Source organism: Vanessa atalanta, chromosome 18 (genome assembly GCF_905147765.1).
Source record: "Vanessa atalanta chromosome 18, ilVanAtal1.2, whole genome shotgun sequence".
NCBI classification, from domain to species: Eukaryota; Metazoa; Arthropoda; class Insecta; order Lepidoptera; family Nymphalidae; genus Vanessa; species Vanessa atalanta.
Window position 1 is genome coordinate 1,999,232 of NC_061888.1, and position 12,246 is coordinate 2,011,477.

Consider the following 12,246-nt stretch of genomic DNA (forward strand, 5'->3'; position numbering starts at 1 on the left):
TGTTTGGCAGTAAAATATCTGATAAATGGTAACGTACCCAAGCTTGCATAGAGCCCTACCACCAAGTAAATACAAAAATATTTTGTCCTATCTAGTAATTGTTTATCCATTGTGAGCCCTAATGGTCGATGTAGGCGCCTGGCGACTATAGTCGTTAGCTTTCATTCACATAATGACTTTATTATAAAATACTATACGATTTATGTTGAAATGTAAACCAATGACGCCTTCAATGTAGTTTAGTCTATCTTGAGAACAATTAAAAAAATAAATTGGTTTTATCCAGTTTAATCCAGTTCGGACTAATGTCTTAATAATGTGTACTATGAGGTTTTGTATTTTGATGTTATTCGTGTTTTGTTTGAATATCAAATAATTAGTATGTATATGCTTATGATACTTGTAATTAATCTATATTAATGTATAAAGCTGAAGTATGTTTATATGTTTTTTGAATGCGCTTAACTCGGGAATACTATTCGGACTAAAATTATATTTTTTCTTTAGAAAGAGCCGTTCGAGCCATTGGAGTATACCTACTTGCAACTTCTAAATTCTGGCTGTTATTGTGATTTTTCTACAAAAAAACGTTATAACTCTTTACGGTCCAACATGGAGTTTGAACCCAGGACCTCGGGATTTGAATCCTAGCCGCTAGACCCACGAGGCAAAGGCAAAGACCATAGTTATAATGCCATGATATAATATTAGATTAAAGAGTTAAAAGCCAGTTAGACTGTCAGCTTTCAAGAGATTGTATTCGAGGTAATTTCCTCGAGGAAAAGCGGTACTTGAGTAAATAACAGATGCATACGTGAAAAGCCTAATCGCGTGAAGAGTTTAGAAATTATGGATACGGTAAAAAATATTATATATACATTTGTGTCTTTCGCATCTCAAGTATTTAGAATTAAATAATCTTACACGTGTTCATTAAAATTTGAAGGTAAATCAAATTTCATCAAAAAATCATTTAAATACTTTGATTACATTTTGCATTTTTCTGAAACTGCCCAAAGTCATGTGAGCTAAGTAATATTCAATTGATTAGTGTTATGTGACAGACCTTTACTGAGACCCTAGGTGCACACACATATCTGTGTGCCCTGTGCCCCAGTAGCTTAACTAAACATAACAATTAATATAGTTTTGTAACAAATATGGCTACTAACATTAAATGGGCTGAACTTAAAATAAATTGATTTATTGTTAATTATTATTATTATAAAAGATTGTTCCAATCAAGCCAACGACTTAGCTTTTCAGTACATCAGTGTACGCAATAGTAATCGTAAAAAGATCCCGTCACTTGAAGAAAAACTATTTTCAGAAAATTATGTTCATTTATTTTTATAGACCCGTCAAGCAAAAACTACTTGGACGTTGGATTAACCTAAGCAAAATATAAGATCTCATTTTAAACTAGTATTTATTACAATTTATTTTTTTATTAATTATATAAATATAGAGAACTAAGCATATGTTACTATATGTATATTACTAAAAAAAAAATAACGTTTATTTGTATGTATGTTTTCTAAACGTTCTTAAAATAATTATAGCAATTGTGAAGAAATATTGGTCGTTTATTCCGCCAACGTCAAAAATTAAGGAATTAGGAATATCCGTCTCATAAAAAAAATATTCGAGTTTTTGTTCTTCAATAAAACCTTTTTATACATCTTAACATTATTAACCGTGCAAGTAATTGGTCCGGAAACATATCATATAATATATTTAACAGTGTAATAATTCATACATTAAAAACTAATGTTATTACAATTAAAATTCTTCACTCGTCGTCCTAACAACTGCTCCATATTGCTTACTCGAATAACGGATATTATATTCTTGAACTTTAGAGGCGCCGCGAACACAACGAGCAACACGTCTTAACTTTCATGGGATTGTAGTCTTTATAATTATCGTGAATAAGAGTTTATATTCCGTATATTATTATGTCAATTTTATGTATAACGCCTCTAACAGAGTTATGAACAAGACGTTGCATTAAGATAGCTCGAGTGAACTTGTTTTAAATTTGCTACACTATTATCACTATGATAATATAAATTGCTAATATTAGCACTTTCGTCTTATGACTTTATTATAGGTTATATTTTAATTTAAAAAATTATTGGCTATTCTCATAAGGGTGTATTTTGTATTATAATTTACGAGCATTTACGTAAGGATTTAGATATATTCTTTAGAAATTGATGAGTGCAAGTATATGTCTTTATTTTACATTTTCGATTTCGGGTTTCTGATTGACTTCATTATTAAATCTTCATCTTCATCATCAGACTTCATATAAATCATTGTTTCAATGATTTATGATAATGTTCTTCTTCTACAAGCACTTTTGAATCATTTAACAAACTATTTAAAGTAAAGCTAGCACCGGTTCGGAAGGTAGATTCTACCGAGAAGAACCGGCAAGAAGATCAGTAGTTACTCTTTTTCAACATCTAAAAATACAGTCATGTCATACAGAGAGTACCACATGAGAGAGAATTTAAGCGAATTACACCATAAATATACGGTGCATTAGGGTAGCGTACTACCAAAACTTCTCATCAAGAGGAATTGTTTTGCCCAGCAATAGGACATAGATAGATCCTAACATAGTATGGATATTAGTGTCATTAACACACAAACTCATCAAAATTATTTTTAAGTTTCTTGTCGATCATTAATCGTAACAAGTACGTATGTAAGTTCTCGATGTAGTCTTGTTAAGAGAATATTCAAAAACAGTCGTTAAAGCTTATTCAAATACAATCTTTGCTAAGAGAAACATTAGAATATCTCAAAATCAAAACCTCACCTTGTCAATCTTAAAATCGATATCTCATTGGAGTGTCCATTCGTCCCTAATGTTAGTTTAAGGAACTCCAGGGTATTTTGTTTAAAGAAGTCATGGTTGAGGCTTAGTTTTTATATGAGTTTTAAGCATAGACGGTTTACAACACTAATGACTTTTTAGTTGACTGCACACCTTGGGAATTAAATGATCGCCTCCAGGCTGTTTCAAATAACTAAAATATAATTATTATTGTACATGCAAAATGGTAAAAAAAAAAATTTTCCGCTGAGTTTCTTTCGCCGGTTCTTCTCAGGTCCAAGGTGCTAAAATCCGAACCGGTGGTAGATTTTTGACTATCAATAAGTGTAAACACTTCTATATTGAATTGAGATTTTTGACTTTGACTTTGAAAAAATTAAACATAGTAAATATATATATATATATTCAAAAAACCTCGCAATAAGATTCAAAATTTCATAATATAACAATCCCTAATCCCAAATGTTAACATAATAAATATTTTTGAAACCATTCGCTTAAAAAGCTTAGATAAGATAATATTTAACGCCATTGTCCGAAAAATTTGACCAAACATTTTGTAACAATAATACAAAAATAAACACGTTAATCCGAGTGTAAAAGTGATAGTGATAGGGTTATTTCCTGTTCACAAAATAAATTGTAATTTTATTATTATTATTAATAATTGTATATTTTTTATTTTTTATAATAATAAACATGACAACTGTAATTAATGTTTATTAATAAATAAAGTTGTTTAAATATTAAACTGTTGTTACGATTTTCTTTTTTGTACTGTTTAAGGCTAATTTCATTGATTATGGACTTGGTATGTACTATTCGATTGTAAGGCACATAGGACCATTTCTAAATGTATGTTTTAATTACTAAATTTTCAATAGAACTAATTAAATTTTGTTGTTACGCAAAGAGTAATGATTTCATTTATAAATTTATTTGAAATCTAATAATAATTGTGATATTTTTGGTATAAAATATAGGGCGAGCAGGTAACAAACCGACATAACCAAGCGACGGTGTTTGTTCGATAAAGTCGGTCATATTTATGAAGATTATACGCAACGTAATCGTAGGCGGAGTGTATTTGTGTCCCGATTATTGTATTTTTAAATTAGTCTTAAAGCAATTTTCTTTAGGATTATTCTGATAATAATATGTATTTACATACGGGAGGTGAATTACCTTTGCTAGTTTTGTAACGGATAAGCTGGTACAGTTAATGAGAAAATATTTAATAAATATGGTAATTGTGATTATATCGAAAGTGGTACAATAATATATGATAATACAAATACAACAAGAAATTTAAAAATAAGTACTATTGAAGAGGAAATGTCTAATAAAACGTATAACGATCTTCTTTGTAATACGTCGGAGTTAATCGTTGAAGCGACACAAGCTGACGAAGCGGTTTATGAAGCGGGTAGCGCTGAGAGATCAACGTTCCAGCCGCTGTTATCGGAGTTACGAATTAGGTACACAGTGCTACTATCAAGACTTGATGCAGTATACGATCAACTGTTGCAGCCACAAAAGCGCTTGATTGTGAAACGGTTGCTCGAAGCTTGTTTAGGAAGACTTTTGGAAATAAAGCATGAACTAGTAGAGCTTCACTTATCTGATTATACTTATGACGATGATGAGGTGAGATATATATATAGTTTTTGGTGGCAATATATCATGTATAAGGCAACGGATATTTGTTCTACAAAAAATATCTTGGCATAGTTGTTGCGCTTAATATTTAAAATGATAAATTAAATTATCTATTACTATTCTCCTAAGAAAAAGGTCATAGCTGACATGAGAGTAAAGAATGACACAAATGCATTTCAAATAATTGTCCAGACATGACAGTTCTATACGAATTTTTGTCTTTTATAGTCGATTAGGAGATGAATTAATACAGTATGCTAAATACAATTTTGCACATAAGAAAGTTCATCAATCATACAGTCGAAGGTCACAATCTTCAGCTTCTTCAGTTTTTCTAATTAATTTAATTATCCATAAGGTTTATAAAATATTCTTTATATAAATAAAACTAATAATTAAAATTATTATTAAATAAAATAAATACATTTTAGGCATTGGTCAGATTAGGAGTTACTCCTCATGAAGCGGAGCCATGTATTCCACAATATTTTGTACGAGAAAGAGAAGAAGAAGTAGAGAGACGTCACAATTTTATCACAGATACGTTGAGAAAACTTGGTTACGAGCCCCCAAGAGCCAAGCCCTTGGTGCTCACTGAACAGCAAGCTGTGATAATTATACAAAGTCATGAAAGAGCGAGGCAGGGTCGTTTAAGGTTTGATTTCTTTGGAATATTCTTGAATTTATTATGTGTTTGGAATTTAGGTTTTGATCAAAGTAAAGTGGAGCAAATACATATATTGTTTTTTTTTTTATGTTGTCGGTAACAATTGCAAATAATTTGCATGCAAATGAATTAAATATATTTTTTTTACTTCAGTTAACCGTAACTTTTATTATAGAGGTCAATTTATGAAAGAAATTCGTCTTCTAAAAGAGAAAGGTCGCGATCAAAAAGGTGAAATGTCATCATCAGCAGCAACTGCTATCCAAAGAGTTTGGAGAGGATTCATTGCTAGACGAGACACTCGGAAGAGAAAAAAAGAAGAACAACTTTTGATTGGAATGGCACTTCCAGCATATTCTGAGTCTAAAGCTGTGGCAAGATCTGAGGAGGTGACATAAAACTAAAATACATTAACAGCATTTTAATACTAAAGTAATTAAATATGTGTGTGTTAAAAACACGTTCTAAAATTAAATGTATTTGTTAAAGGTAAAACAGATTCGACGCAATCTTCAGAAAGAACGGGAAATTAAGTTCCAAGATGCTTTAGTGAAAATTGAAGAGCAACTTCGAGCTCAACATGGAGTGAAGATCAATGAGCGTATAGCCGATGAATTACGACGATGGATATCAGAGTACTATGAAAGAACTGGTAAATTACCAGAATTTCCTTCGGAGGAAGGTGGAGGTAGCAGAGCCATGTTCAGCAGACAAGGCATGTTGTCTTTCTTATTTTTTAATACCTTTTTGTATTACCATAATATATACACGATAAGCTTATTCATTTACATAATTCGTAATTATTTTTGAATAATTTTATACAGGGACAGGAATTGATAGTGATCTTAGTAAATCCTCTCCTGTATCTTCAAAAGATTCAAAAAAGAGTAAAGAAAGTAAAGATAAAAAGAATAATAAGGCAGAAGAGAATAAAAATAAAGACGAAGCAGATGATTTGAAGAATTTTAAATGCACATCGTCAGCTTTTCTTCAAGACATGGTTAATGCAAATGAAGAGTTAGTTACTATATTTTTAGGTATTACTTTTATAAAAGAATGAAAGATTCAAAATAAATTAAAACGATTTATAATATGTTTCAGGTATGAAGACATATGGAAATATAGAGATGATGAGGTCATACAGCACGAAGAATATGACAAAGATATGATAGAAAGAGATAAAATGTTAAAAATAGAGCAAGAAATACGTAATATAGTAGACGAAATGATGAGAAGTGAGCTGGAACTTCTACAAGCGGCTTTTGATAGAGACAGAGCTCATAAAGGTAAAAAAGCTAAAAAACCGCAAAAAAAGGTAATTTAACGTATTAGCAAATTTAAAAACGAATCTCTATAATTAACAATAATAGATAATGACGCTATAACTTTCTGTATTAAGGTGCGAAGAGGAGGTAAAAAAAGTAAAAAGAAGAAGGAAAAGGATTTAACACCAGATAGAACTACTGAATCCTTGTTTGAGGAATTAGTAACTAATGGCATCATCCGTCCGTACCCTTTTGTCAAAATAGACGACTTTATTGGAGAGAAAAGTTATGCAGCATCTGAATGGCGAGGCCAAGGTCGAGAACCTTCACCGTGCTTGGGGGATATACGCCACCTCGTGAAAGAATACTGTATACTTCCATTAGGATCTGAAACTGTCAGAGCGAGCGCACCGATTGTTCGATCAGTACTAATCACAGGTCAATTATTTTTCTCTAATCTATTGTGTTACAAATATAAAATCATATTAAAAACAGTTGCAAATAATTGATATCAATCAAAATATTAATCAATGTACAATTAAATTTGCTTTTTGATTTCAAAAAATCTACCGCAATATATTGTGATTTTACGTCCACGATTATAATGGAATATGAATTATATTTTTTTTTAATTAATTTATTTAAAAAGGTGCACCATCAACTTATCACTAAGCGCTTAAAATTAATAACTGATATGGGTAACATTCAAAGTGATACGCCTTTAAATTTGTAAACAACATTGACCTTCAAAATATAAACCAAACCTAAATAAAATATATAACTAAATTATATAATAATTGAAATGAAGACCTAACAAAAATAAAATACTGTACTGAGGAATATGTAAGCAAATTAGAAAAAAATCAAAAAGAAAAACAAATCTTAAATATATTACGTATTATGCGATCGAACTATGAATTTATACAATATACGATGCTTAAGTACTCAAAGAAGTATATTTTACGACTATTTTAAAAACATTCTTGTAAGTATCTTTATTATATCAGTATTAATTTATTTTTCAGGACCTTCAGGAAGTGGTAAAAAAATGTTAGTTCATGCAATATGCAGTGAAGTAGGCGCTATGCTCTTTGACTTAACCCCTGCAAACATAGTGGGAAAATATCCAGGAAAGACCGGACTTATCATGCTTATACATCTCGTTATGAAAGTATCAAGACTCCTCCAACCATCTGTTATTTGGATGGATGATGCTGAAAAACCTTTCGTCAAGAAAATCCCGAAAACCGATAAGACAGATCCTAAAAGACTAAAAAAGGACTTGGTTAAGATAATGAAAGGTAATCGAATGAAATGAAAATATTTTTAGTCAAACTTGAAGCAGGATAGCGCTTGCACTTAGTATTGAAAATTTTATATCAATGACTCACGTATTTGAGTGTTAAATTTTAATAGAAATTTTTAAAGCAGTTTTTACAATGTTTCAGGTATTTGTCCAGAAGATCGTGTTTTATTTATAGGCACGTGTCGAACTCCTTGGGAAGCTGAACAAAAACTTTTATTTCAATGCTATTCAAAAGTCATACAAATTCCGAGAGCTGATTATGGTAGTATATCGTTAATGTGGCAGACGCAACTTCATAAGGCTGGTGCTCTATCTTCGAAACTGGAACTGTCTTGTTTGTCACGAGTGTGTGATTCTTATACCATCGGTAATTGAGTTACACTTCTGTTCTTTAAATGTTAAACCATTGACTTGGTCTTGTGCAAGCAATGTAATCTATGTAATTATTGTACATGATTTTCTTTATTTATTAGGTACCTTATTATCAGCTCTGGATTCTGTTCTTACTACCAAGAGACGGCTGCAGTTACGTGTGCGAGCTCTCACTGCCCAAGAGGTGGCTATTCAGCTAAGTTCCCTGGAACCTGTATACGCTGAACAAGTAAGATTTCAGAAAAATATATAAAAACAGTTTTAAATTTTAATAATAATCCCTGTAGATTAATAAATATACATTAACACGTTTTGGAACCTCTTTAATGAGAATGATACATAATTAAATGAAATTTTGTCGACAACAATAATTTAAATGCATAAATAATTTCCCTATTTTAATTAATTTACTCAGATCTAATAGATCTTTATATATATGGTAACATAAATATCTTTATATATATATAACATTAACCAAATAAATTATCAAGGATCATGGCCTTTTTTTCTCGCTGGAAAATCGCATTACGGGTTTCCTTCAGTAAAGTGTGTGTGGGGTTCGCCGTTGCCCAGAACCAGAAATACCCACTAAAAAACTAGCACCCTCTCCGTCTTTTAAGCAGGATCACAGAATCGCTTCCGCATGCTACTTTGACGGATCATGACCCGTTTGATCAAATTATTTAAAAATGATGGCCATAAAACACGTAACTTTGTAATCGAGTCAGGTCGTTTAATCGAATATGTTCATGTTTTTAATTCTAGGATGCGGCAGCTGAGTCATGGTGGCTCAAAACGCCCATGGAACGAAGGCGTCAAAGAGTTTTGCAGAGGCTGTTGGAATTAGAACAGGAAAACGAAGAAAGAGCAGCCGCTGGAAAGTAATGATAACGTTGTGGAATTATCGCGAATGGATTTTGAATATTTTTGTAAACATGTATTTGTTTTTATATATAATATTTTTAACTTATAGAATAGGTAATTATAAAATTATATAACTATTTAATCAAATAAAATAATATGCAGTTGCCAATTTAATATATTTACTAAAGCTTTTATAATCGTCTGATTATAAAACCTTTAGTAGAAAACATTACTGAGTTCTTCATTTCCATCACTACATCGGCTGGATGGTACGAATTATTACACCATCATTCGAATTACATTAAACTTGCAAAGTTTTGAATCGAAACGAAACTAATTTGAGTAGTTTGAAATCGACTCCCCTTTTACAAAGATCTATTAATTGACGAAGTCGCGCCCATCCACGTTAAACTACACGTAAAATTTATAAGCATTTAATTTGATTTTTCTACCTTTATTCTTATGCTAATCGCCTCACGTACACTAAGCTTATATATAATATCTTCCAAGCACGATCGTCATTCATATTATACGATAATTAAGCGTGTTGGGGAGCGCCTTCGTAAGTGAAAAAGTCTACAGCCTATTCCAATCAAAGAACGAATGAAGATAAACAAACCCTAGATATACGTATTCCACGCAATTCGCTGATAACTTGGCTATATTGTGCACTACTAACAGTCCGTGATTAATATATCTTGTTTACAGTACAACACTATTCCACTTACATCCACTTTAATTTTACTGCCAAGCTCCGAGAACAGCTTCGCCGACGTTCGAACTGCCATTTTGTCACATTCATGATAAATATAATTTTTTTATGGCTTTTGTTTGTGCCAAAAAGGCACAGATTACTTCTCCAATGTCACATGCGATGGAGAAGACACGATAGAGATTGATCTTTACTTTCGAGATTACAGATGAATGTCATAAATTATTCAAGCTCTCGACCAATGATATGGTGTTAATTCGATTTGAAATGTTATTTATTTGGCTTTTGTCCTCTTGTGATTGGTATAGACTATTTAAATTAATTTATGAGAATAGAACTAAACCCTGTTTTAGAACATGTCACACATGAAACTTTCGTGGTATAGAAGTTTTCACAAAGGCTAACCGTTGGAACTATCAAATGTCTGTGTGTGTTATATTAAATTTAATTTATGTATGTTCGTTATAATAATTAACTTTTATCCAAGAAAGGCTTAGATGAGTCGGTGCTGTTTGAATTAGGGATAATTTGTTGTTTACTATGTTTGACTGTCTCGTAGTTCAAGTAGCTCATAACGTCACAGATCTGGAAATCAAACAATCGAACATTGATAAATATATTTTTTTAATAATTATAATAGTAAATGATGAAACACAGCCAAAATTGTCCTACAATTTGACGTATCTGTACTTTGACAATGGAATTCGTTTTGTGTGAATAACTTGATTAAATTTTTAATTAAATAAATAATCTTTAAACTAAATATATGCGTGTGTCAGATTAAGTAAAATAAATAAATAATTAGACAATTACAAACAAGGCTTACACTATGTATTGTATGTTTTAATCAATTCTGTAATAATAGTAATTTAATTTAAGTTATTTTTGAATTGTATTGATAACATTTATATTAAATAAGAGGGTACTTTGACTTTTCTGTTCAATATTGTGAGTCACGTGATTCGTAGTGAGGTTTATATAAGTGATGGACGCCCGGTACACTTTAGTTGGGACTACGACTTTTTACTATTCACTTTGATTCCTGGACCAGCAAGATGTTAACATTTAAGGTACGATATAATTATATACGATATAATTTTGTGATATAATATAATTGTTATTGCTTGTTAAATTATTGATGAATAGTTGAAGTGTCTTTTTGCAATTATCAATATACAAAGTTAGTATTATATATACAAAGTTAGTATAATTGTATTTAACTAACATGATTGTATTTTTGGATATTGAAAAAGAGTAACTACTGAGTTTCTTGTCGGTTCTTCTCGGTAGAATCTACATTCCGAACCGGTGGTAGTTTTACTTTAAAATAGTTGGTTAAATGACGATAAAAGCCTACTTGAATAAAGTATATTTTGATTAATGTAATTGGTTTTATTGTAATTAATAATTGCTGTAAAAAAAATCTAACACGTGTATGTGTATGTTTCTGACAAATCTATTAACAATAAAAGAAAAGTTTTAAATTACTTAATGGTGAAATCCTTTAACGCAGAGTTTCATCTTTTCCCAACCTTACTTTTGCGTTTTACGTGTTTTCGTAAAACTTTTCAGCAAATATATATTTTTTTCTTATTTAACTCCTTTAAGGAGCGAGGAGGTGAAAGAACGCTTCGCTCCTTTAAGAGGCAAAAAAACGCCGCGAACCCCTTGTGAAACTTACATCCCCTATAAAAAAATCTTCAAAGTGAAAAAAGGTGAACTAAGAAGACCACCGAGATACCCACCTGATAATTCTCACGGATATTTTAAAGGATGAGCGAAATTAAAACAAAATCCGATTGCAAATAATATTGCAAAAACAATCTCTATTTCTATTCGGTTAAGAGTCAGTTTGCTGCGTGCTTTAATTGCAATCAGCAGCACTGCATGTGACTTGTGGAAATCGCCCTAAAATTTTTCATGACACCGCAGCTTAGCTGGATATTTTTGTCTAAGTAGTGGTTTGATGTTGGCGATATGAGCTTTAAAACTGCATTCGAGCAAAAATCTTTTTAATATTTTTTTATTTCTTCCTTAAAAGTGTTAAACTTGCAACAAAACGTAATGAGATGATCATTAGTAGGACGTTCCATAAAATAATAATGATTCTGTACAACCGTTAGGTTATTCAAGATATAGCAATAATTATTATTATGATAATAACTAGGAAAACTATTCATGGTCAACCAAAGAAACTAACTGACATGGAATGTCTCTAAGTGTTACACCATTTCAGGCTCACTCATCCTTTAACCAAATTACAGAATACAAACTAATGTTCCACTGTACCTACTGGTACTTTAAACATCTATTAAAAAGATTTGTTGTGTTTACGATTCATGTATGTATATGTTATTTCATGATTAACGTTTGTAAATCGTTTGTAGCTACTACATGACGCTGCAGAACACAAACTTCATGACGGTTAAACATACATTCGATAACGGAGAATATACGGTCAAGTTATATGGGATAATAGTTTATGAATTCGAAGAGGCTGAAAATGGATGCCCGGTTTAGGGCGTATTTAGTAGATAGAGGTATAGCGATATC

The 12,246-nt window shown here is 31.1% G+C and overlaps 1 protein-coding gene across 1 annotated transcript; it reads left to right on the forward strand.

The window, feature by feature from the left end:
* The first annotated feature begins 4,183 nt into the window (after positions 1-4,183).
* On the forward strand, positions 4,184-11,470 carry LOC125071099 (dynein regulatory complex protein 11). Its single transcript, XM_047681190.1, has 12 exons — positions 4,184-4,495; positions 4,939-5,162; positions 5,350-5,563; positions 5,664-5,889; positions 6,005-6,191; positions 6,276-6,489; positions 6,574-6,877; positions 7,465-7,740; positions 7,888-8,112; positions 8,219-8,346; positions 8,883-8,998; positions 11,302-11,470. Exons 1-12 carry the CDS (start codon positions 4,184-4,186, stop codon positions 11,468-11,470), a joined length of 2,595 nt encoding a protein of 864 aa, XP_047537146.1.
* The last annotated feature ends 776 nt before the right edge of the window (positions 11,471-12,246 follow it).

Excerpts from the sequence above, each read along its gene's own strand:
- LOC125071099 (XM_047681190.1), top strand. The coding sequence starts at position 4,184 with ATGTCTAATAAAACGTATAACGATCTTCTTTGTAATACGTCGGAGTTA. Across the intron at positions 6,192-6,275 it reads ATGGTTAATGCAAATGAAGA|GTATGAAGACATATGGAAAT; the intron begins GTTAGTTACTAT and ends AATATGTTTCAG. Across the intron at positions 8,347-8,882 it reads AACCTGTATACGCTGAACAA|GATGCGGCAGCTGAGTCATG; the intron begins GTAAGATTTCAG and ends TTTTAATTCTAG.